The sequence below is a fragment of the Arachis ipaensis genome, chromosome B9 (genome assembly GCF_059453495.1).
Source record: "Arachis ipaensis isolate K30076 ecotype BB chromosome B9, ASM5945349v1, whole genome shotgun sequence".
NCBI classification, from domain to species: Eukaryota; Viridiplantae; Streptophyta; class Magnoliopsida; order Fabales; family Fabaceae; genus Arachis; species Arachis ipaensis.
The window spans coordinates 4,830,829-4,857,745 of NC_142444.1; the positions used below are offsets into that span (position 1 = coordinate 4,830,829).

The following is a 26,917-nucleotide window of genomic DNA, read 5'->3' on the forward strand; positions in this document are numbered from 1 at the left end:
TGTAGCTCACCGAATCTTGTCCCATTTCTAAATATTGGAAATTTGTCTGACTCCTCATCAGATTGTAGCTCATCTTCAGAATTATGAGGAGTCTTCATCTCCTCTGAGTGCCAAGAATTAGCACCATCAGATTCTGCACCTGGGTCAAGTGCTTCATACACATCAACAATCCCTGGAATTTCCACAAACCCCAAGTCCACCTCTCCATCTGACACATCTTCAACCAATGCATCATCTGGTTGCATTATGTTCTCTTTTGTCTTAGCAGCAGCATGTGTAGCTCTCTTTTATGTCCTTTACTTTCTTATTTCTTGGTTTGGACATACTTGCATTATCTTCACTGCTAGAGCTATCTTCTTGTATTGGCTTAAAGGAACTATCCTCTGAACTATCATCATCACTGGAATCATCATTTATAGTTAAGTCAACATGAAGAGCTCCCTTGTCCTTATTAGCAAACCTTCTATATATTCCAACAGCCTGAGATCTTGTAATTCTCCTAGGTAAAAACTGAGGTTTGGACTTCATTTTTGCTTTGCCTTTATCTTTGCCTGTGGAGCATGCCTTGGTAGTCTCTCTCAGCTTAGTTTTCAGGCTTGGGTTGGACTTCTGATTGGGCTTCTGATTGGACTTTTTAGTCAATTTGGACCTGAAAATAGATGTTGGGTTGGGCTTTGACTTAGGCTTAGACTTTGGATTAGAATTGGGTTTCAGATTGGGTTTCTCATGAGCCTTAGCATGCATTGGATTTGGAGTTGTGTTATCATCAATGGGGTTTGGAATAGTGACATGGTTGGTCTCAGGGGGGTTGGAATAGGATTGTTTATGGGGATTGGGTTTGCATTTGGGATAGGATTCGGTTCTGTAGTTGGGTTCGAGGAGTTACCATCAGCTTCAGGACCCTCACTTGTGTTCTTCTTGCTCACCAAGTCTCCCTCACAAGTATCATCAAACCATACTACAACCTCCTTCCCTGCAATCACCTCTGGTGTGGACACCCCATGCTCAAAGTACACATCAACAACTCCATCATTATTCTGTGCAGCAAAACACATCTCTCTTAATTCACCATCAGATGTAAGAGCCCTCAGTCCACAATCTAAGCTCCTCCCAGGAGGCAGCCACCAACACTGAAGTATGTTGTCATACCCAAGCTCCTTGTAATAGTTCCTTATGAAGAACACATCCAACGTGTCCTCATCTAAATCTCCTAAGCAAGTTCTGTTATCTGGTGAGTACACTAGTATTCCATCATCATTTTTTTAAATGTTCCCCCATGATGGAACATAATATCCATCAAAGTCTCCATTTGCATTATGCAGAAAACCAAATTGAGGAACCAAACAATCAGATTCACACATGCAAAAACAAACATTGACATTCAACCACTTATAAAACACCAGAAACACCCATCAACCAACCCAACTAAAATTGTATTCAAAATAGAGCATGAAAAAAATTTTACCACTACACACAAAAATCCTAATAGATAATCAAAAAACTTTCAACTTTCATCAACCAAAATCAAATTTTCAACAAACACAGACATTGATGCTATTCTTTTTGTTGAAAAGCATTTTTTTTTCCGAGTTCAAACGTACCTTCGTGTGATCGCGATGAACTGCTTCTCCTTCCTTCACCAACAACGACCGCACAACACTATCACAGTGGCAGCGAACTCCACGGAGCCAAACGTTTTCAACCTTCAAACCCTATACAATGGCCAGCACTCAAGATTTCATGGTGCATTGTTTTGGTTTTCAGAAGACGAAGAAGAAGATGAAGTGATCATAGATCTTGGGTTATTTGGGTTTTGTTTCTAAACATACATGAAACGACGCTGTTTCATCCATCCACATTTTTAGCGCCAAGATTGCACTCCAGCGTGGCACCCAGCATGGCTTCTCAGTGCCAGGCTACTGCCGGCGGCAGTTAGTTTGTCCGGAAATGTGGCTAGGGACGACCTTGGTGCAATTTTAACAAAGTTAGAGACATAAATGGTGCAATTAGTAAGTCAGGAACTAAATTGGTCCAAACCATGAATCTCAGGGACCACTTTAGAGTTTAACTCGATCTTACAAGCAAACGTCACTCAAACCCGAATCGCTTTTTCTAAGCCAAGTCCTTTTGTTTTTTACCATTCCCTCCCAGCTGAAGCCCAATTTTTGACCCAAGTCCCCCCATAGTCATATTTTTTACGCACCAACACGGTGCCCCCTCTGCTCTCTTACTCAAAATCCAAAAAGTCTAACCCTAACCAGTAACCACCGTCTTGGCCGGCCATCTACCGCCCACCGCTCAAGATTTCACGGTAACGCACTCACAAGTCATCATCAGCTGCAACACCGTTGGTATGCCTCTTCCACAAACTAACTCTTCATTTTATTTCACGTAGATTGACTAGCATTAACACATTCACTTGAGAATGTTTATAGTTATTTAACTGAGCCATGTACTTATGCTAATATGCTGTGCATGAAAAGGTTTTCAATCCCAAACAAATCCAGCTCAATCGATTCGTTCATTGCTTCATTAGTGTCGTCAAAATTGACAATGCCGAAGCGGAAGCAAAGGAAAGTAGAAGAAGAGGACTCAACAAGAACAGGAACTCCCAAAATAGACCTAATCAGTACCTTACCGGATTCCCTGCTTTGCCACATTCTCTCGTTCCTCCCAACAAGATGTGCCATGGCCACCAGCGTCCTCGCTCGCCGGTGGCGCCACCTCTGGAAGGATCTTCTAGTCTTGGACTTGGACAATAGTAAACATAGTCCTTATTATCTGCCTGGTGGGACACATCGATTCATTGCTTTCGTCAATGCAGTTTTCGCTCAAAGCAAGGCTCCCCATGTCAAGAAGCTTCGCCTCGCTTGTGATATACCTAGAGGTGAAAAGAAAACCATCAAAACATGGATTCATACTGTTGTTGGACCCCACCTCCAAGAGCTGTATCTCGATTTATCTCTCCCTTGCAATGAGTTTGGAAATCGGGATATCAAATTGCCTGAAGAGGTATTAACCAGTGCATCACTCGAATCCCTTGTTTTGAAAGGTCATATGGTTTTGACTGTTTATGATGGATTTGTTGATTTGCCATCCCTCAAGAACCTGGAGTTAGATCTCAATTATGTGGACCCAGAGTTTGTTTTAGATGGTTGCTGGGCTCTTGAAAATCTCAAGCTCACTTTACATGAATCCTTCCCACTTAATGCGAGCGATCCTCCTGTAATCCAAATGCCTGGTTCGTTGAAGCGTTTAACCTTAATACAGGCTGATGACACCGAAGAAGATCTTAATGATATTGAGGATCTTGTGATAGACACCCCATTACTTGAATATCTAAGTATCACATTATGGGCAAGATGCTTACAGGTTTCAATTAGCAATTATCCAAACATGGTGGAAGCTCACCTTGATATTGATCAAGACAAAGAGCAGGTTGGTTGGATGCTTGAGCTTCTCAAGGCACTCCACCAAACAAAACTGTTGGACTTGAAACTTTCCACTATGGAGGTGATATTCTTATCGTTTTTCCGTTGTCCATTCAATGGATTACTCGATGTAACTTATTCCAATTTTTGGTGAATTTTAACTGTAGTTATATGTGGTGTTTATTATCTTCTTATCTTCTACACACAGTGCTTGCTTGTTGCTCCTGCTTTTGAATTGCCAGAATTTTCCCGTTTACTTAATCTAGAGCTTGAAATTCCATATTTCAACTCCGGATTTCTGATAAAGTTGCTTCATAACTGCCATATGCTTCAAGTTCTCACTCTTCATAATCGGGAGGTATGATCACTTTTCTAGTTTGGCTGTGTATCTATTTCTGTTCATTACTTGCTTGCATATTTTGAAAAGTTTTGTTTATTGTTGCTAGAAAGTTTCCACTGTGGAACCTGAGGAACCTAATTGTTGGACACTGCCGATGAAGGATCCTGATTGTGTTATATCACATCTCAAGATTTTTGAATTTAAAGGATATCAAGACTCTGCAGATGAACATGCATTTGTTGCATATCTTTTAGAGAGAGGACCTATTTTGAAGACAATGAAAATCCATGCTCATCGTAGTCTTGGCCTTAAGTATAAACATCGCATCCGCCAGGAATTATCTACCATACCAAGGAGCTCCAAAACATGCAAATTAAAAGTTACCTGAGTAGCCAACATTTACGAATGGTACAATCTCTCACCATCTCTATTCTCTCTTCGTGTTTTGCCTTAAAAATAGTATTAAATGAAAGACTGCATCTTTGGTCCAATTTATGTGTCAATATCACTTGTGTTCCTCAAATATTTGTTGAAGCTTTTGATTACTTTTTATAAGGATTAATTTGTCTGGTCTGATTCCTTGGGCATGGAAAAATGAGCTCTTCAAATGATTGCTGGGGTTTGGTTTGGTGGTTTTGGAATTGGCTTGTACTTTCTTACTTTATGTCAATAAAATATCTTTGACTTGTTTGATGTTTGTTTCACAAAACATACAGGCCGTTTTATATGAATATATTAGCAATGTAGTAACATGGTTTATTGTTTATTAATCGTGAGTATTTTATCCCCAAAGTTATGTTATCCACTATTCCACTGAATTATACTTTTGCCCTTTGATATATACTCTGCTGTTTAATTAATTTATTTAGTTTTAACACGTAGAGCTTTATAAATTGTTTCGATGTAAACAGTTATTCAAACTCTAAATGTCATGGTTTGTAATAAACGGTTTCTCTAACTCGGAATTGACTTTAGGTAACTCTATTGAAGAATTTCATAGCACAATATTGCAGCCTATATTATTATGCATTTGCCAGTTTTGTTTTAGTCTTGCCTATATCATCATGCCCATGGTGCAGTCCTTTTTAGCATTACTAGAAATTTATCTCGGTGCCTGGTTTGCAATGCAACATGTCTATGGTCAAAATATTATTGTTTAGTTAATCATAAGCTTTTAATTTCAATAGAAATGACATTCAAGAGGCAATAATTATTGTTTAATCTAACTTTTCGGTGGTGAGAATATTGAAGATCAGGTACACAAGCTTCCCTCCTCTTTTGGTTCGGGAAGGGTGGATGCATCAACCTTTCCCCTACAATGCTCAAATCACCATATGTATTTAACACTTTTGAGTAGATGACAGCTTCCTTGCCTTGTAGTAATGTGTAACTAACTATTGCTATAATGGACAATTGGAAATAGATGTAATGGGATTAGAGGAACTTCCACCATATGTTTTGATACATATGAATGATATGATGTATAGTATTAATGCATGCTTCAAAACTATGATTATCCATGTCATATAACTTAAGCCAAAGTTTGTTGGAACTTCGTTTAAATAGTTGTCATTCATCAATGCTATTAGTTTTTTTTTTTTTTTTTTTTTTTTTTTGGTGTCAAGACAAACAAAGGAAAACCAAAGCAAAAACACCTATCCTAAATCAATGCTATTAGTTTGGTTAACATATATTCAACTTTGTTTATTTTCTTGCGTGATCTGCATTCTCTCTCTTTGGTTGAGTTTGCTCTCTTATTTTATTCCTTTTATTTTTTTCCGCGTGTGCTTAATTACATTTCATTTTTACCTCCCTTTTTTTGGGGGTTAAGAATTTTCTGTTTCCTTCATAATTAGCTTTATCTAATTTATATGTGAATAACATTGCAAAATTGTTTTGGCTTTTTTTTCGCCGAATGAGATTTAAATCTAAGAATTTATACATATTAGTATATTACTCAATTTTTCACTATTAGACTATTTCAAGTGGACTTACAAAATCAAATTTACCACACTCAAATAATGTATCATTAATTACTAATGTTTGTAACGATCAATTGGAGTCAATATTTCACAAGTGGTGTGTGTATTCGAGAGGGAATTAAAAATTGATTTACATGGAATAGTGATTTAATTAATTTGAAGAACTTTGTAATTTTACTCAACTTTTATTCGCATTTCTGTAATATAAGAGTTTTTAATCAGTCTTTTATAGCGTCCAAATTTACTTAAAGTGCGTGCCATTTTTCTTCTGGCATCACAAAACGCCAAGTTAAATGGAAACCAACATACACAATAGTACAATACATATTTTTTGGTGATTATATACAATATATTTTAATCATGATACATGTATACTTAAAATTAGTCACTAATTAATTACTGTATATAAAAACATATATCTAACATTTCATAAAAAGTTTTATTATACTATTGTAAACATATTTAGTTATTTTATTATAGTAAATTTGGTTATTTTAATAGTTAATTATTTAATTAAAAAATATGTAAATCAATATATATAAATATATAAGTATATAATAACTGATTTCATGGTTAATTTATGATGTGTATATAATATTTTTATATATTTTATTTTTTATAGATATTAAAAAATAATTATAAAAGACAAGCATCATAGATTTATATATTTTTATATGTTTTGCTTTAAATATTTTTAATATATATTTTATATTTTAATATTATTTTATATGAATAATTGATTTTTTATGTTAATAAAATATGATAATGCTAGCCAAGAAGCAATCGCTCAAATGACATAGTCTCTCCATACTCAATTAAGAGGTTGCAGTTCGAATCTCCATATCTTCCGTAAAAAAAAAAAAGATAATGCTAGTTTTTTAAGTCTCTTTCTATACATGCACAATAATCCAATATACAATAGATTCCTAAATTAATCAGCCGCAAAGAAGAAATTGAAATTAAAAAAAAAAAATTATCTTATCATGAAACGATATGATGTACCCATTTTACCCTTGTTGTTTTCGGTCTTAGCTTGATAGCTTCCCTAGCCATTCTTGCAAATTCTCGGTGGAGTTGTCACTGTTGAATGTTGAAGCTACTCTTTGATCTTCACCGAGTCTGAAACACACTCATCAATCATCAAAGGTATACACATATACGAGCTTTGAGCTGAGATGATCCAATCCCAAATTCAGATCCATCACTTCTCCCTCTAAACTCAAACTACCAATTTCGCAAACAAAACCATGCCTCCTCAAAACACAGGTTCCAATTTATCCTCTTTTCCCCATTTTTCTTTCAGTAATTAGTCTATTTTTACTTTTGCACTTGATCGAACTAATAATAGTTATGTATGTAAATAACTCTCTGCTTTCTAAGATTTTTGGGAATTAACACATGATTTATATAAGTTTATGATGAGATTTTGTGAGAATGGAACGTTTTACATATTATAACTTGCTATGACATGTTTAACTTACATAATTAAGCGGTTACTAAAGGATACGGTGGTTTGATTTCTGCCTCAAACTTTGATTATTGTTATTAATAATCATTATTAAATGCTTTGAATAGTTATTTCTGTTGCTTTTGATATTTATTGCACTAATATTTTTATTATTGATCGGAATTGGCTACCAGAGTGTCGTGTCTAAGTTGCTGGTTATATTGTTTTGGTCATAGTGAAATTTATTCATATAGTTCATTTTTGTTGGAGGTGTAGGTGCTGAATTCGGGAAGCTAACAAATGTGGATCAGCAAGACGCTGGGGAAGATGCTTCTAAGCAGAGTTCGAAGGCGTCGGTCTTTGTGAACACCGAACCAATGCGGGAGGAGCAAGTTCAGAATGCAGTGAAGTTTCTTTCGCACCCGAAAGTTAGAGGCTCCCCCGTCATATACCGTCGAAATTTCCTTGAGAAGAAGGGGCTCACAAAGGAGGAGATAGATGAGGCCTTTCGCCGTGTGCCTGTAAACTTCTTGTTTGATTGGTTTTTCATTTTCTAGATGCTCTATTGCTTGTTCATATTCAGTCAACCAGTTTGTTTGTTGTCACTTTCTTTTGTGTTAATCTGCTTTGATCCTCACCTGCATTAAAAAAACAGGATTCACAGCCGAGCGAGCAGACCGCTGGTGCAAATCAAGGTAAAATATCTAATGTTGAAGTTGCAGTTGTAGTTTGGTGTTATTGTATTCCTTTTCACATTTCCACTGAGTTACGGTTGTGTAATTCTCCATTTTTGTTAGTCTGTTAAAAAAGAACCCAATTTCTTCTTTCATTTTCGTGTATACTTTGGTTACTGTAATAGTATTACTCACCAATATGCAATTGAAGCCAACACACCAGATATTCAGCGTCCGGCACAATCACAAGCTTTGCAGCCAGGTGTATCTGGTTCCGCTGGTGTTACTACTTTGTCGAGAACTTCCTCACGCTACTCTTTTCACTGGTCCCATGCCCTTGTTGCAGTTGGGTTTCTGGTTGTTTCAGGCGCTGGAACAGCTATCTTAATTAAGGTATTTTCACTAACCTCTCTGCATGGTTTTATCATAACAAGCATCGTAATGGATGGAAGCATATTATCTCTTCTAGTATCTAAATTCATGCTCTTTGCATTTGGTTTGACCTGCACTGAACTCTGAATGCATGCCCCATGTTTTAGAAGTCCATCCTTCCGCGTTTGAAATCTTGGATTCGGAAGATCGTCTTAGAGGAAGAATACAACCAATTAGAGAGCACAGATTCAAAACCGACCGTGGTGGAAGAAGCTTCAAAAGCTGCAAAAGCAGCTGCAGCTGCAGCCGTGGAGTTGGCAAAAGCAAACCAAGAAATTCTGACTTGTAGAAACGAAGGTGGCTTAATATAACAAAATTTGATGCTGTAAAAATATTGTCTACTTCCACTTTCCTTGGCATCTTACTGTTGCCAATAATGAATGTATTTGCTTGATCCGATTTTATTCATTGCAGAGAAGAGATACTTTTTGGATGCTGTTAGCCTTTTGAATCAGCAAATGCAGGAGATGAAGTTAATGACTAATGAAATAAGAAGATTGGAAGGTAATTTGGAAATTTTATATAGTAGGCTTGGACAAAGAATTTCCAATTCTATGAATTCTGAAGGCATTTGCATATTTTTGTTCAGAATACATGTGGTTGGGTCATTGGTGAAATTGTGTGAATATATTCTCTGCTAGAGTGCAACTTTGCATGTATGGTACTGATGATTTGGCTTATGGATGATAAACAAGAGAATTAATGAATCATATGGTACTAGGACATTAGTATTTAAACTGGACTCCATGGCTGTATCAGGAAGTTCATTTTTTCGCTTCTTGAAAATGATGGTGGCTTTGCATGTCAGAAATTCTATCACAGCTAGAGAAAAGATTTATACTAGTACTCAAAATTTCTTTTCAAAAGATTTTTACTAGTACAGTATTTCTAATTGGATGCCTTGTGTTTATGCCAAATTGGTGGACTTAAAATAGCATCCAGTGGAGCCTCTTACTCAAGGCGAGAAGATTACCAAGTCAATCAAACTAGCTCAAAGGTCAGATATAAATATACATGTTAGGGAATCTTCAACTTCTTTAAAGAATTCTGGCATACCTTTTTATCTGATCCCATTTGATTTTTTAGAATATTTTTTTTTGACAACTGTAATTTCTGTATTGTGTGCAGCCGTTCATTGTAAATGGGAAGCGGGATTATGGCCTACATTCAGGTTGTTATACATCAATTATGTCTTAAATAAATCAATGTGGTTTTATAAATGCTTACCTATGACTAGAATGTCAATGTGCAGTGACATCTTCATCCCAACCTGCTTCTGTTGAACCATCTAGTGCTCCCCATCCAAAGTCATATATGGAGGTAAGTCACTGTCTTGTTTTCTTATTATCTCTTTCCTTCTCTTTTCCTTTTGTTGTTTGGAACTTGGAAGTGCTATGGTTGATACTGGATTGGCATAAAATACAGGCTTTGACTGAGGGACCATTATTCTTATGAAGTGATTGTCAATCCACTGTTCTTTAGTATATATTTATATTTATTATTATTATTATTATTATTATTATTATTATTATTATTGAAAACATTATTAGAACATGAAAGTTATTATAAAGAGAGGCAAATAGTAAACAAAAACTGATTGGGATGTTATAGGAATATAAAATTTGACACCAAAAAAAGCAGTTACATGTTGAGCCCTTTTTACTAATTGTTAGATTATCATTTGAAATTATAGTTTATTTATGGCCAATTTCTCTGAGTTGTGCTTCTGAAAGTGCCAGAGACAACACATGTGAATTGGTGTTCATGATTGAATTTCCAACTAGTAATGTGAAAATGTGTGCATAGGGATTTTCAACTCGCAAAGCGAAATAGTGATTTTAGTCTGTTATTTCGTTTTTTCCTTAGTTGGTTGTTGGTACTGATGATAACATGCTTGAGTGCCAGATGCAGTGTTCATGCCGCTTATTCATGCCATCCCCTTTCAATATTGAACAAATTGTCTTCTAAAATATGCAATGTGAGATCCTGGAGTATTGTTTATTTTGTTTGGTTCATTCAAACACAGGACATGGATCTCAAGTGAGACTTGTAGAAGACTACTGTTAGGCTATGGGCTCAACCACTAATTCTTTCATTCAGTTACTTTTAGAGTTTTAGTATTCTTATTAATCCTATTAAATGGGTTTTAACTATAAATGGGCTGACACATACGATCTATTGATAGAACAATATGGTATCATTTGATCCATATATCTGACCCCATCTAGCTGAATAGGCTTTGTTGTAATTTATAATTATAATTATGACGATGATGCTGACTATGATTATAATGATTTTTCTTTTCTTTTTTTTTTTGGCAGATAATGGCTATGATCCAGAGAGGGGAGAAGCCTTCTAACATCAGGGTAAACCTTTGTTCTTTTTCTTCTTAATAATTGCATTTGCACATCTAACCATAGACTTTTTGTGGACCAATTAGTTTCATAGGATAGACTATTGGTTGAAGTGAAAGGAGTAGTCATTGCTGAGTAAAATATTGTGATGTGCAAATGATATTACTATTTTATATTTTACTTACCAATTTTGTGTGGTTGGTGCTAGTTATATGATACGAGGTTTTGATGCAGGATATCGATGATTCACCCCCCAACCCAAATCAGCAACCTTCAAATCCTCGCTTAGCACCAAGAGCAAAGGTTTATTTAAAATGCCTCTTTTTCTCTGTATTTCCCACTTTATATTATATTGCTCAAGTCTTGTATTTTCAATTAGATTCATTATTGAAGAGTTTTTGTTAGAGTCGTCTCCCAAATTATTCCTTCTAGGTTTTTTAAACTCTGATTGTGACCATCTATGTGAGCTTAACATGACATCACTTGACAATTATTGTCTGCTGTGTTTTATTTATTTATTTTGAGTTAATCATTTGTATGTTAAATTACATGTTAGGACCCAGGTAAATAGGAGTTTATTTTTTTTTTTTTAATGTGAGAGGTATATTGAGCTGATTTTTTACTGAGTTGGCTTCTAAGTAACCAATACAAGTGATACAATACTCACTTTGAACATTTTTGGTAAAAGTGCAATTTATGTAGAAAATACAATTTTTGGTATTATTGCATATGAATCTGATAATTTTCTTTAACTTCTCCTTGCTAGCCTTGGGAAGTTGGTCAAGTTCAACACAACTCTACCCCAGTATTTCAGTCTCAAGTAAATGGCAAGGACTTGAATTCCAGTGTCCTAGATAATAGTGACAATGCTGTACCTCGGTGGCAAGCGAAAAATGCCAGAATCAGAGAGATTGATAATGGAGTTGAGAATAATGGATATAACGCTGCATCCAGTCAGCAGCCAATCAAACGTACGTGGGTTCCCCCTCAGCCACCTCCGGTGGTTATGTCAGAGGCTGCGGAAGCAATCAGACGCCCAAAGCCACTAGTACAGAAGGAACAAATACTGGATGATCAGTCAGTACACCATTCTTCAGATATCTCTGATAAGGTGATGGAATCTTCAGAACTATCCAAATCCGAAGGACAAATGGAAGGTAGTAGTACCAATGCAGTTCTTGGCTCTGCTGAGATATTGGAAGAGTCATGAAGTGGATTAGGTATAAAAAATGAAGGCAAAATTCATAGTTATCTTGGTCCATCTCAACCATTATATGTAGTTGGGAATACAATTTGAACTAAGGTTTGGTCTTGTATGATAGCTACGTAGTCTGTTATTACTCTTGATTTTCAATGAACAGATTCCGAAGCATTTTAGTCATCCAGTGGTATTAATTAGTAATGGGTGATTTTTATATGAAGTTGCTAGATGAGAATGGTTAGATATTTCGACAGTTCTCCATTAGCAATTTTACATGAAGGCAACTAACTGCATATAAGTTTTCACTTTAGTAATTACTAATTAGATAGTGCTTACTGGTTAAAGCCATCACGTTGGATGTTTCCCACATTTCAACATGTACTATAACTCTATTTTAGCAAAATTCTTGGGAGGACTTTCTTAATTTAGGCATGCAAACAAGTTTAATAAGCATATTTTAAAAATATTCCATTTTAAAAGTATAATAATAGAAAATTTTTAAACTTTTATATATTCAATTCATTAGAAACTTAAAAACATGATTTTTGCATTAATTTTTAGTAAAAAATTTTTTTTAGGGTGCTTCTAAAATGTAATCTTAGAATAGATGAAAATGTATTTTTAAGACATATTAGTAAGATTCTTATATAAATTATATCGATAGAAAATGGAAGAATGTAAAAATGTCACTAAAAATACAAAGTTAAAGTTAAAGTTTCAAAATTTTAGATGATTTTATGGCAAATTTTAATTTTAATTTTACTTTTCTTTTAAGTTTTTGTAGTGAAGTTATAAATTGTATTCTAAAATTAAATGGGAAAATATCATTAAAGTTGTCTGATGAAGTTATAGATATAATTTGACACTAATTTTCAAATCACAACCCCAATTGAATCCTATCCTATGAAGCACGGATTCTTCTATGGTGCCAGCGTATCGTGTCGGACACGAATCCGACACCGATACTCGACGGATACTTCAAACGAGCGTATCGATGGCGTGTCTTCTTACGGTGCAAAATTTTGGTGAAACTGTAACGAATCCGAACGAGTCCGACCCGATTTTGTGGTTTTATGGCCCAAGTAACCGATTTTTTTAATTTTTAAATATTTTAAAATCAAAACAAATCAAAATTTAAATTTAAAAATAAAATAATTAATAGAAGCAGAGTTGATGACAACAGTCCAAATCTGAGTGAGGTTTCGTATTTATCTTTAGATGAACCAAACATAGAAGCTGTGGTATTTGTGGATGATGGACTTGGAGGAAAAGAAATTGATACATTTTTTGTTAGCGAGATGACAAGAGTAGATTAAAATTTTTTATTTTTTTTAATAATTGCATAATTTTTAGTCTTTTTTATGCAACTATATTTCCTCTTATATTTACAATATGATATTTTATTAATTTGATATATTATTTAAATTTTAATTCACAACGTATCCTAAACGTGTCGTATCCAATTTTTTATAAAAAGAACGTGTCGACGTATCCGTGTCGTGTCGTATCCGTATCGCGTGTCGTATCGGTGCTTCCTAGATCCTATCCTCCACAGTCCGCGCTTTTTTTTTTTCGTTCCCGCTATAAATGACGATAGTAAGGTTGATATATATATAAAAAATGTGATTCGAATAAGGCCGTTTAGATAGGTTCATAAGTGATTTTTTTTAACTTTTAACTTATAAAAATGTATAGTATTAATATTTGGTACAATTTTTAAAACAAAATTACAACTTTTTAAAAAGCTATTTTGGTGTTTAAGGAGAAGTTAAAAAAAATGACTTCTCTCATAATAAAAAACTTTTTATCATTTTTCTTTTAAAATAAGTACTTTTAGAACTAAAAAACTAAACACAAAATAACTTATTTATAAGCTACTTTTAATATAAGCATTTATTGTTTAAGCTATTTTTTCAAAAATAACTTAATTAAGTTGTTTACCCAAACTGAATCTAAGTGTTGAATTAAGAATTTTTCACTCAAATAAAAAGTTTTAATCACTAAGTTAAGACTTTAAATTAAAAATTTAACACTTCTATTTATAAGTCAAATCGATATATACATATTAAATTATAATTCTAAATATCATCAGAATATAAAATTATTGAATATTATATTTTTTATAAACCGCAGGTAAAATTAAATACGAGCAGGTTAAAAATGAATAGAATTAGAGTTAACATTTTATAAACTCCCAGTAGAATATGATTGAATTTTAACAAAAGCATTAACCTACAGACTAGGCTGGTTCGACCGAAAACCCAATCATTAAGCCGAACCGAGCCACTAATTGGATCATCCAAGTATCCGACCCGGTGAAAATCGGGTCGAGTGGCGGCTTTTCGCCACCCCCCCCCCCCCGGGGCTTCTGGTTGCCATAAACCCTAATCCATCCCACAGGCCTCAAAGTCTCTCTTCTCTCTCAGACTCCCAGTCTCTCGTCTCGTTCTCGTCACTGTCTCCCTCACCATCGAGCTCTCTCAGTCTCACCCGTCGTCGCGGCCAGTGTCGTCACCGTCTCGCACTCAGTCGCTGCCTTCGGTGCGCTCGCTTCGCCGGCGGCAGAAGCAGACCGAACCAGCATCTGATCCCTCGGGTGGTGGTGGTCGTCGTCTTTTTATTCGCCCGGCAGTTCAGTGGGTCAGCTTCCTTCACCGTTAATTGGTCCCTGGGCAGGTGAGCTTCCTTCGGCCCTGTTCTTTGTTTTTGAATTTTATCATAGTTGAGTTTGTTGAAAATTATGAATGAGCTGAATTTGTTGCTGTAAGTTGAATTTGTTGCTGAATATAATCAATATATCTCTGAACATTGCATTTTGTTGCTGGAAAACATGTTGAATTGATGAAGCATTTTATTGCTTTTAAATTGTTGCTGTAAGTTGAATTGTTGCTGAATATCACTTATCTAAATCTTTTATTGATGTAATTTTGTTTTTCTTTTGTTAGAATTTTAAAAATGTCTTCCTCACAAACACCATTATCAGAAAATCCACCATCTCAAGAACAAGCTCATCAACTCCTGATGTTCAACTAAAAGAGAGTTTATAGTAATAGATGAAAGATTGATCCTGCTTGGGTATCGTAAACAAATTGTTAAAAAATAAGAGAAAATCACTATGATATGCATATACTGTGACAAATCTGTTAGGGAAGGTGGAATTAATTGATTTAAGATAATGATGGACCCAGTAACAATGCTATGGAAGATATAGATCCAAATCAAAATGACGAAAATGTTGGTCAAGCTTCAAATTTGTCTTAAGAAGATATAGATGCTGACTTTGAGATCACTTCTTGGATTTGATTTACTAATTGTGTTATCTTTCACTTGCTTTTGTTCATTTAAATTAAGAAAGTATTTTGTACTAGTGATTAGTTTATTATCACTTTTTGCATCGTTAGTTGTGTCTAAAAATTGATACTTATTATTATTAATATGTTTGTGAAAACATGTATTTTAATTTTTGTTTTTAATTTTATTTTTATAATTTTATATTTTTATTTAATTATGATCGGGTCAACGCGTGACCCACCAGTTGAATCAGTGACTCGGTGATCTGGTCGTATGAGACCAGGTTGATTACCGATTCGTTTTGATAACTATGAGGTTAAGGTTGGGTCTAAACCCTAACCTACCCTATCTATTGGCACCCCTACATCAAGGGGAGATTCCTGGTACTACTTACCTTCCCCAATGCCTTGCACTTTTGTTTTCCTTTAACCCTAATAATGTTAGCTTATTACATATTCTCGTTGTTCTTATATTTTCCCTAATTTTTATTATTGCGTTGAAGGCTCAATTATTATTACTTTAGGTGGGAACGGTAACATATGAAAATGCTAACAATGCAGTGAATGCACACACTTAGTATGATCTGTGATGACAAAATTCAGATACCAGTGATTCACTCAGAATAAAAAAATGATAGTAATGTCATCCTTTTCATATTGGTAAACTAAAAACTTGAGGGTAAAGAATCCCTTTCACACCTAAGTATTAACCAATGGTAGAAAAAGGCAAATTGGGAATAACGCGACACATTGAAAGTTTGAAACACACACTCACTGGCACACTGACCATTTCAGCATGCCTGCAACCAAATTCGGTGTTATAATGTTCAAAGAAAGGCGTTGTTGAGCTATAACGAGTGGAATGAACGTCATCCTATTGGTGGTTGATGGCAATGCCAGAGAGGCGATGAGATGGATTTCTTTTGTATTCAGCTATGTTATGTATGTCTGTTTTGCTCCACTTTAATGTGTTGAGCTTGTTTTATTTCAAAAAAAAAATGTTGTTACTTTCTGCCCCTTGGCTCATTTCCCAGGCTTCTCATTCATAATAATATTACACATATATAGCTCTTTTTACTTCCATTTGGACAATAATCCTTTTCATATTCCCATTATATATATTATAGATTATAGAAGTACAGAACATGTTAGCTTATTATATACCGTCATTGTTCTTAATTTTTACTCTTGATATTCTTCACTCATTCTTGTTCTTTGCATATCATTCACCCTCAAGTTGGGAGAAATGGCTGAAACATCAACAGCATCAAAAAGAAGCATGGGCACAGACATAATCAGCAGCCTACCAAACTCGTTGTTGTGCCACATCCTCTCATTCCTCCCAACCTTATATGCGGTGCGCACCAGCATCTTGTCTCGACAATGGCGCCATCTCTGGAAGGATCTCCAAGTCTTTGATTTTGATGATACCGAACTCAATTGGAGCAATGAGAGATTCGCGTTGTTTATCGATGCAGTTCTATCCCAGCTCAGGTTTCCCCACATACGAAATCTCAGCCTCTCATGTCAGAGAGGCTTAGATAACAACAAAGTGATTGACAATGCCATTGACAATGCCATTGGAAGGTGGATACGTGCTGCTGTGGGGCCCTGCCTTCAAGAAATGATTCTCTATTCTAGTTACGGGGAATTCTATCCAGACTATTTTGATGGAATATTCACATGTGCTTCGCTTGTGTCCCTCACCCTGGGGGGTAATCTTGTTCTCGATGTTATACCTTGGGTTTATTTGCCTCTACTCAAGGATTTAACACTCTTGCTAGGAGTCTCTGTTGAACACGACTTCATATCTGGCTGCCCTGCTCTTGAAAATCTTTACATCGATTATTATGGAAGCCTTTACCCTGAGATACACTTTCTCTCCACCTCTTTGAAGAGGCTAAGTTTATTCGAGGTAAGAGAGTTTGATGATCCCATAATCAGTGAGATTCAAATAGACACCCCGAATCTTGAATACCTCCGTATATTCCTTGCGGGATCATGTGTAACGAGTTTGGTTATCAGTGATTTTCCCAAGATAATGGAAGCTTGTTTGGAGATTGCTCCCTTGGATGAGCATGTTGCTTGGCTACCCAAACTTATCCAGGCACTCTCCAAGACAAAGATTTTGGATTTTGGATGGTGGACCACCGAGGTAATATGCTTATCAGTGTCACAATCCATTGCTCATATTCCAAGTTTCAAATGGTTTTGTATTATCTTTCATACAGTGCTTGGTTGAAGCTCCGAATTTACACTTACCAGAATTTAGCTGCTTACATGAACTGAGCATCTGTTATTCAAATTTCAATTCTGGAGTCCTAATAAAACTGCTTTGCTGCTGCCCTAAGCTTCAACTACTCGGAATTGATATCAATGGGGTATAAACATTTACATAGTTCCACCATTTTCTATTTGTTATTAATTTCCTGCATCCTTTGACAATTTTTTCCCGTGTTGTCAGGTACAATATTTTCGTGACCAAACTCCCCAGAGCAGTTGGACACAGCCAGCCAGTGTACCTAGTTGTGTTATGTCACACTTGAACATTTTTGAATTTAGAAGCTACTCAGACTCATCAGAGGAGCGCGAATTTTTGGCATATATCTTGCAAAATGCACTTGTTTTAAAGAGACTCATAATTTACGCTAAAATTGGTTCATTTGAAAAGGAGGAGCATATCCTTAGCGAAATATCTGTCTTACCGAGGGGCTCTAGCATATGCCAAGTTGAAGCACGTATCTTAACTAGGTATGAATTCTCATCTGCTCTGTGGTTGACCATATCAATGCTATGTCGAGTAATATAAATTTGAGTTTTTCTTATGAGGCATGTTTGAAAAATTAGTATGAAAATTGTGAAACGTGAACCAGGGTCAATTTTATTTGCAAAAAATTAGTTAATGTTTTGGGTGAAATTAGAGAAAAGGAACATCTTGTGGAGAGAATCATCTGTTATACTGCTGTTTTATATAAGGTGTACTAGCATATATTTTATTACTGCTTCCTCATTTTGTGTTTGGTGCCTTGTTGAATCACTCATGTTTTCAATTGTGTCTGCACTTTTATCTAATGCGGTAGAATTTTCTTGAATTAGTTATTTTCTGATATTATATAAAATTGGGATAAGGCCTTATTGTTTTGGAAATTTTTTTTTAATATTGGGTTCAGAATTCAGATGGGTGTTATCTTCCAAAGTGACTCATTATGTGTGTTGTACCCAACTGTGAGGGTGCTGCAACTTTTTTTTAAATTCGTTAAAATATCACAATTTTAAAAAAAAAAATTAAAACAAAAACAGCAATGTCGTTTTCTATTTTAATAATTTTTAAAATTTTAAAAATATATTTTTTAATGAAAACGTCAATGATGTTTTCTTTTAAATTAATTTATAAAATTTTTTAGATTTGTGTCTTCTGAAAAGTTAAAAAAAAAAAAAATTATAGTAGAGTAAAACTTTCCTGAAACCAAATAACCTAGTGTAACACACATCTTTGACCAATATTAAAAAAAATTAGCCTAATTATATACATAAAATTCTAAAAAATACAGTTCTTTCTTTTTTAATTAAGTTACCTTTAGAATACCAATAATGCTTTTCCATGTGCTGCTTTTAATCTAAAATCCTAGAAAAAAATTGATTTAAAATGTTATAATGTTATTATATTGGCACAACACTTTATTTTTGTATGATAAACATACACAAAATCCAATTTTAACAGAGCTGTACTTGTTAGGATTTTATGTACATAATTACACATTTTTTTTATTATATATATATGTGTGTGTGATTGTGATAGTGCTGATATTACGTGAGATATATGCAATCCTTGCTTCACATGAATTAAGACATGAATATTTGGTAAAATTTTATTGATAATGCAAATATGTATAAATCGTGAATCAATAATGTAAATTGGAATTATACATGTTGATGACATGCAAAATTAAATTTTAAATCATGGTCAAAAGTGCTTAAACGGAACCCTATTTCTTGCTATAGGACTGTTCAACCTGTACCATTTGCATTATGAATCACAAAGATGGTATAAATATTGTTCTGTAATCGTTTTTCTTTAATCTGTCTTTTTACATTTAAGTTGTTTTTTGGTCCTCTGGCTATAAAGGAGATGATTCTTATTGCTACAGCATGGAAGTGTAAACGTGGAAGGGTGGATTATGTGAAGTACAAGAAGACTTGACATTGTGCTTTTGTTCTATGCAACTTTTAATTTAAGTAACATAAACGGTAAGTTGTTGATGGTATTTTTAAACCCCTTTCTCCATGAAAGCATTTTCCTTTTTGAAAGTTGCAGTTTAAACACTCTTTTATGTTCTGATCTATCTTAAATTTGGGATTTGATTTTGTTGTGTTTCTTAGTAACTGTTATTCTAGTCTCTTCTGGTTTGATATTTGCATTGTTAGAGCACTTCTTAACTACGGAAAAAATGATGGGTAGAGAAATTCAGAAATCACAGGGCATGAATCACACCCTTTTTTTTTTTTGGTCAGGAATCACACCCTTATTTGATAGTGGTGGAGTGTCGGTCTCAAGTAAACAAAAAGAATGGATTCAATCGATATGGATATTTGTATAAATTGACCAAGTTAAGATTTAATTAGTTACTAATCTAATCGTTTTAAAATGAAGGCATGCAGTGTAAATTGATTAACCTGGACAGAAAGAGATTTAGGCTCTTGATGTTGTCTTTTCTATCTTTGCAATGAGCTTATATACACAACATATCCTTCCAACATCATGCCCATGATGAACCAAATCCGTATCATCAACTGCAATTTTTCTAGGAATCTTTTCCAGTACCACCGGTAAAATTTTCTCGGCCACACTTTCAGATGTATAGCAATATAGCGTGAGTTTTTACTTTTTCCAATTTGTTGCTGGTTTAAAAACATATCGAGTAAATATCTAAAATAGTCTCTGAAATTCAAATTGCATTCAATTTAGTCCTTGACTTTTAAAAATGATCAATTAAATTTCTGAAATTCGAAAAAGTGCATCTCCGTTAATCCCTCGTAGAAGTGTCGTCTAAACAATGAAGTGGAGCGTGAACTGTCATGTGGGCATTCCAGCTGTATGCTGATGTGTACCAAGCTTGAATTTAATTTAAATTAGAACCTGAAGTTACCTAATAATACCTAAATTAGTCCATTTTCAATTATAAAACCCTAATTCCTAAATTATTCTCTTCTCTTCTTCGATCTCTTTGTTGTCTTCTTTTCTTCGACCTCTCTGCTATCTTTCAGTTCATCTTATTTTCTCGTCTGCATGAGTGATGATGGGTGGTGAGAGAGAAGCCAAAGTAGCTCAAGTAGGAACAATTCTGCAGGGAAACTTTATGGTAGCAAAGGAATATGCAATAGGGGAGGTAAGAATGTCATTTTCTGTAATTGCGGGCTTCGGATGGTAATGAAGTACTCAACGACGACAGAGAATCTTAGTAGACTATTTTATGGTTGTCTAAATTATGAGGTAAGGTTATGACTCTAAAGAAAATGTTAACATGGTTTCACTTTTAGTTTAAATTCACTTGCGTTTTTTGCTTTGCAGTATGAAATTCATTGTAATTTTTTCTCTTGGATTAATGGAGGTGAAGAATCAGTTTGTGCAACACCCATTTCACAAGAAATTTTGTACGAGTTCAATTGAAGGATGACAAACTTAGAAAGTGATGTTAAAACCTTGAAGATGATGATAATGATTACCTTCTTAAAAGTGAAAATATATTTTAGCTTAATGAACGAACATACAAGGGTATATATAATTTAAATACGTGTTGAACTTAAAATTAATCCAACCACATTAATCATACTATTATCACCTCTTCCAAATATGCTGACATAGTGGTCCTAGCTTCACCAAATTAATCACATTTGACTCGTAAGCAACTAAAACCAACTACTTTTTTTTGTCTATTCAATAACAGCATTCCTAGTACCTACACCAAGATACAAGTATGAGAAGCAACAAATTAGATTTGCATCAACTTCAACTCATCCTATTTTCGCAAATTCTCTCCATAATGCCATACTTCTTCCATCCAGTTACGCAGCAACTAAACCAAAAGATTGTGACATCAAAGCATAGCTTTTCCTAGGTATCAAACTTGCAATTAAAATAGTTTTTAGATAGGTGTATTGAGATTGTTGTTCAGGATGAATATGAATCAGAAGATAAAACAAAAAAGTCGAAGAAGAGAAGAAGACAACAGAGAGATCGAAGAAGAGAAGACAATAATTTGGAGATTAGAGTTTTATAATTGAAAATTGACTAATTTGGATATTATTAAGTAATTTCATGTACCAATTTGAATCAAATTCAAGTTTGGTACACACCAGCATATAGTTGTAGGCATTCCACGCCCCACATCATCAACGTTTAGACGGCACTTCTGCTAACGGATATACACTTTTTCGAATTTCAAATATTTAATGGTCATTTTTAAAAGTCGAGGAATAAATTGAATAGCGATTTGAAATTTAGGGACCATTTTAGGTATTTACTCAAAATATATTAGTGAGACGCCTTGATATTTGTAATCGTTAAACGATTCAGTCAAATATATCAAGTCATCTAACGATTTATAATATTATTTTCGCACAAAAATATCTTTATAGAAGTAGCTACCTAAAAACATTAGCAACATTCATAAATAAGTATTGTCATGGAAAATTTTGAAATTGACAATAAGAATTTAAGAATATAAGAGCAAGTGCATTTATTATTTTTTGTTAGTAATTAACTAATAATATTTAAAAATGTTGATTAAAAATATAGTGTTTGGCTACTAAATAAAATGTATTAAATTACTAGCTAAAAGTATTAGCCATTATAAATTAAAATTACTATTCTTAAAATGTTTCTTTTTTAGGATATTATAAATTAAAATTTGATGATTTTTTTTAGATGTAAAATTAATTAAACTAGTATAAAGATTTGAACCAATTATTTTATAAATTAATATTTTATACATAAAAATAACTAATCATACATTATTATATTCAAAAAATAATTAATTTTGAATCTATTAATTAAAAATTTATTTAAAATTTCTGATTAAATAACTACTTAAAACTTTTTATATACTTACAAATTAGATATTAAAAAGAGTAAATGATCATTTTTAACTATAAAAGATTTGAACATTGATAAAACTGACTACGAAAGAACTAAATAAATTTTATTCTCATAAAAGATGATTTATGTTTGACAAAAATATTCAATTATTAAATTTTTATTAATTTTATTTAAAAAACATATTAAATTCTAAAATTGATCCAACCACCGATTATCTTTAACTTCCTGCTATGCTGGGCTCTAAGCCAACAAAAATTTATATATGCCATGCTCCAAAACATAAACAAGCTCATCCCAATCAGGGTTGGTCATCAAGCCTTCAACAAGAACACTCATGTCAACACCAACGGCAAGCTCCGTGTGATGATCGTACCGACTCAAGCAATCCCCCACCATGAAAATCCAAAAGCAAACTTTCATATCTTAAAAACCTCACCTTTCTCACTTCATACGTGTAATCCTAAAATTCCTTATGTCCCAAACCTTAATGCTCTTATCAATCAAAGCAGTTATAATCAGGCACGGATCTAAGGAGGCCACGTAGTGACTTGACTCCCAAAATTTTAAAGAAGTATATATATATTACGGAAAAGCTCTGCATAGGACTTGTATGCTTTACAAGTTCATTACACAATAAAAACTAAAATACGCGCTGCTCCACATACATTGATTACACGCGCTATATAAGATCCCACGTATATCTAACTACCAAATTTAAAATATTTGTTTCCTTCTTCGTTTTCGTTATTTTGAGATTTGGTTGTTCTTCTTCTCGCGCGTCTTCCCTCGTTCTTCTCCATCGTTCTTTTCCTCTTCTTTTTTCAGTGGTATGTTCTTCGTTTACGTTACTTTTTTCTCTCTCTGCAACTCGAGCTTCGTTTTCTATTTTGATTTGTTGTTTTCTGAAATCAAAGTTTGAACTCGTTTTGAAGATAATGGATCATTCCACCTCAGATTGTCAGCTGAATCCAGGCGAAGTGGATTATGAATTTGAATCTAACGAAGTTCCTGAGGTTTGATTTACATAATGAATTTTCTTTCAGTAATTTTTATAGCATTGTGTAGTTGAAAAATTGGTGAACATTGACTGTGAAACTAACACGTTAACATGAATCTGTCGATTCAATGTATTAGTTGTGATTAATTACCTGGAATTTATAGCAGACGCTCGGGTATAGATCAGGTCTTTTTTTGGGTGTATTTTTGCTAGAAGTGTGGGTGTATCTACACTACTGGTTTTGTTATTTTAATTGAGTTGTTGTTGTTCAGGTGTATTATATCAGACATGATTGGGTGTGTTTTTAGTTTTTGACATGGTGTATTCTGCAGCCTGTGTATTTACTGTTTATGGCTTTAAAGGTCATTATGTAGTTGAGTTGTTGCGGTTCGGCTGTATCATATTAGGCATGATTGGGTGTATTTGAATCATATCTATGGGTGTATTCACAGTTTCTGACACGGTGTATTGTGCAGCCTCTCTCGGTTGTTGATGACGAGCTTGTTCCGAAGGTTGGAATGACCTTTACCACCCTTGAAGATGCTGGAAAATTTTACAGGAACTACGCCAAGGCTGCAGGTTTCTCTACAAGAGTTCGGTGCACAAATAGGAAGGGAAACGAGATTAAGAATCAACTGATTACATGTAGCAGAGAGGAAAAATGGAAATCTAAAATATCTCCGACCGAGAAGACCAATCCTACAGCCGGTTTAAACTATCCTGCAAGAATTTATATACACACATTGAAGGATGTCGGTGCTTGGATTATTTCAAAGGTTGTGCTCGATCATTCACACCCCTGCTGTCCAAGCAAAACAGAGATGCTCAAACAGCATAGGGAACTAAGCATGTCCATTCGTCGTACAATAGAGAATAACGATGAGGCCGGTATCAGACCAAGCAAAACATACCAATCATTTGTTGCGGCTGCCGGGGGTCACCGCGAGTTAAATTTTATCGAAAAGGACGTGAGAAATTACATTACGAGGGAAGTGCGAAATGTTTCCGAACAAGAAGATGCAAAGGAATTCGGAAAATATTTGTTAAGAATGAAAGAGAAGAATCAGAATTTCTTTTTTGAGCTCCAACTCGAAGAGGATCAATCGATTAAGCTGGCTTTTTGGGCCGATGCAAGAAGCAGAGCCGCCTTTGAGTATTTCGGAGACGTCATTTCATTCGACACCACCTACAATACAAACAGGTAACAAACTGCCCCTGTTTATGATGCTAAATTAATTTATTTTTACGAATCCACAGCAGAGGTGTATATTGGCTGTCTCATTGGGTGTATGCGAAGCATTTGTTGGGGTGTAACTAATGATTTTGCATTCTGGACCATGGTAATTTGTTTCAGGTATAATTTGGTCTGTGGTTCTTTTGTCAGGGTGAATCACCACGGTCAGTCAACACTTCTCGGATGCTCTTTGATGAAGAACGAAGAAATTGAATCATTCAAATGGTTATTTCAATGCTGGCTTCGTTGCATGGGAGGAAACGCTCCGAAAGGGTTTCTCACCGATCAGTGCGCATCAATGAAAAGGGCTTTAAAGGCCTGTATGCCAACAACAATTCACTGTTGGTGTATTTGGCACATCATGAAAAAGATTCCAAGCAAATTAAACGGGTACAAGGGACATGCCGATATCGAACAAGAAATGAGCCAAGTTGTTTGGAACTCTCACAGCAAAGACTCATTCGATAGGAATTGGAACGATTTTCTGCTGAATTTTGGTCTTGCAGACAACAAGTGGCTTTCAGGTAATGTCTTTTTAAAATCTGCAGCAGAGGTGTAAATTGCATGTTCCCTCTGGTGTATTTACAGTCTATGTTTGGGTGTATTATGCAGATCTGTACGAAGACCGTCACATATGGGTTCCTATCTATCTGGATCACCACTTCTGGGCAGGGATGAGAAGCACACAAAGGAGCAAGAGCATGCATTCATTTTTTAACAAGTATATCACCCGGAACAGCTCGCTTATTCAGTTCGTCAAACAATACGATAATTGCCTCGGAAGCAGGGAGCAAGCAAAGAGAGAATCAGATGCTGCAGATTTTCATACGATCATACCGTGTGCAACCAAATCCTCCATTGAAGCTCAGTTTCAAGAGGCGTACACTCATGCAAAGTTTAGGAAAGTCCAAGCGCAATTCAGAGGAAAGGCGAATTGCATCACCAGATTAAAGAATTCCGCTCTAGGCTATTCAGTATACGAAGTCGGAGAACAAGTTTACAGCTCAATATTCAACAAGTTCGTGGTTACTTATGACTCAGTTGCAGCCGAGGTAAAATGCCAATGCTTATTATTCGAGTCGAGAGGGATACTGTGCCGTCACGCACTAAGCGTGTTAAGCTTCGAACAAGTAAGCCAAGTGTCACCTAGATACATACTGGAACGATGGAGCAAGAAGGTCAAGAGACGACACACACACATCAAGAGCAGCCACGACGAGCCACTAATGGAGCCAAGAAGCAAGAGGTTCGACCAATTGGTTTTTCGTTCGCAAAATATTTGCGAATTTGCCTCCGAATCGGAGGAGCTGACTACAATTCTGCACCGTGCGTACAATAACATCATGGCCGAGATGGAAGCATTAAAAGCCAAAAGGAATGGGACATCTTCTTTATCCCACGAAGACGCCAACTTGGAATCCGTTAACGAGCTTCAAAGCCCGCCAAGGATTCGAACAAGAGGACGTCCAAAAAACAGGCTAGGTTCAAAGCTGGAGAAACAGATCGCAAATGCCACAAAGAAGAAGAAGACGAAAGTTTTAAGCGAGGTAAAAGTAATGTTCTTTAAATTTGTGGCGATTGAGTTTATTTTTCTCGTTAATAGGTTAGCTAATGTGTGAGTGTTATATTCAGATAAACCTGTTTGATGCTACATCAGCGGCGCATTCAAATTCCAGCCAATATCAAGGACACGTTATGAATTATCAGTTCAGGGTACAAGCAGCAGGGGATAACTCTTTGGGTGTATAGTTTTATAGAATATGGGTGTAAAAGCACTGTTCTTTTGGGTGTATTTTTGTTAATTCACAATTTACATATAGACACATATTTAGATACATATAGAACAAAAGCTGTAAAAATTCGCAGGTTATGGGTGTATATTTGATTTGATGTTTTTCTTCATATTTTAGTACATGTAATTCATACATTTTGAATACAGCACAGACAGTTTGGATGTATATTTTATGCAATCTTGGGTGTATTATTAGACTTGCGTTGGATGTAACAGTTTATAATTTGCGTTTATATATGCCTTGATTTTTCCTTCATATTTTACCACTTGTAATACAGCTTTTGAATACATCACAGACAGTTTACCAGCACAGATAGTTTAACTATGGGAAAAAATATACATGGAATAGAAGTTGTTGATAAATGGCAAATATTTACATCATTTGTTCAATTTACAAACTACCCAGCAGTTGGATTACGCAGTTTCTATATCAGCAGAATTAATCTGACAAAACGGACTCAATAATACAGAGGATGGCTTCGACAGCCTTATAGCACTACTCTCTCTAATTGCCCGATCTCTCTGTTTATTCATCTCACTGAATAGTATCCGGGAAGCATACTCCACTCTATAGTGGTCCACCTCCTCCTACAATTAAAAAGTATATTCTGTTTAAACAGCAATATTAATTCAGTAAAGTAATACAG

At 34.9% G+C, this 26,917-nt stretch overlaps 3 protein-coding genes across 13 annotated transcripts; all 3 read left to right on the top strand.

Moving 5' to 3' along the window:
• Positions 1-2,162: 2,162 nt before the first annotated feature.
• Positions 2,163-5,334, top strand: LOC107618996 (F-box/FBD/LRR-repeat protein At4g26340). Of its 6 annotated transcripts, none has more exons than XM_088500385.1 (5): positions 2,163-2,351; positions 2,484-3,513; positions 3,640-3,789; positions 3,878-4,179; positions 5,023-5,334. In XM_088500385.1, exons 2-4 carry the CDS (start codon positions 2,554-2,556, stop codon positions 4,157-4,159), a joined length of 1,392 nt encoding a protein of 463 aa, XP_088356511.1. In that variant the 5' UTR covers positions 2,163-2,351; positions 2,484-2,553; the 3' UTR covers positions 4,160-4,179; positions 5,023-5,334. The 6 variants fall into 6 exon arrangements, 5 of the variants coding, with proteins under 5 accessions (XP_088356511.1, XP_088356512.1, XP_016176686.1 ...); XM_088500386.1 differs by having other exon boundaries at positions 2,192-2,351; positions 2,537-3,513; XR_015900078.1 differs by having other exon boundaries at positions 2,204-2,351; positions 3,882-4,179.
• A 1,324-nt stretch (positions 5,335-6,658) lies between these two features.
• LOC107618029 (peroxisomal membrane protein PEX14) lies at positions 6,659-12,041 on the top strand. Of its 2 annotated transcripts, none has more exons than XM_016319951.3 (12): positions 6,659-7,019; positions 7,477-7,721; positions 7,856-7,895; positions 8,098-8,267; positions 8,414-8,603; positions 8,721-8,810; positions 9,242-9,303; positions 9,435-9,477; positions 9,559-9,626; positions 10,628-10,672; positions 10,895-10,963; positions 11,427-12,041. In XM_016319951.3, exons 1-12 carry the CDS (start codon positions 7,001-7,003, stop codon positions 11,868-11,870), a joined length of 1,485 nt encoding a protein of 494 aa, XP_016175437.1. In that variant the 5' UTR covers positions 6,659-7,000; the 3' UTR covers positions 11,871-12,041. The 2 variants fall into 2 exon arrangements, with proteins under 2 accessions (XP_016175437.1, XP_016175436.1); XM_016319950.3 differs by having other exon boundaries at positions 6,739-7,019; positions 8,086-8,267.
• Positions 12,042-14,221: 2,180 nt separating this feature from the next.
• On the top strand, positions 14,222-19,906 carry LOC107618892 (FBD-associated F-box protein At4g10400). 5 transcript variants are annotated; one of them, XR_015900060.1, is made up of 6 exons: positions 14,232-14,537; positions 16,389-17,306; positions 17,383-17,532; positions 17,616-17,902; positions 19,278-19,399; positions 19,664-19,906. XR_015900060.1 is itself a non-coding variant. In XM_016321069.3 (5 exons), the coding sequence occupies exons 2-5, from the start codon at positions 16,398-16,400 to the stop codon at positions 19,282-19,284; spliced, it is 1,353 nt and encodes a 450-aa protein (XP_016176555.1). In that variant the 5' UTR covers positions 14,222-14,537; positions 16,389-16,397; the 3' UTR covers positions 19,285-19,534. The 5 variants fall into 5 exon arrangements, 3 of the variants coding, with proteins under 3 accessions (XP_016176555.1, XP_016176554.1, XP_020967820.2); XR_002354357.2 differs by having other exon boundaries at positions 19,300-19,399; positions 19,664-19,779; XM_016321069.3 differs by lacking the exon at positions 19,664-19,906 and having other exon boundaries at positions 14,222-14,537; positions 19,278-19,534.
• Positions 19,907-26,917: the final 7,011 nt, after the last annotated feature.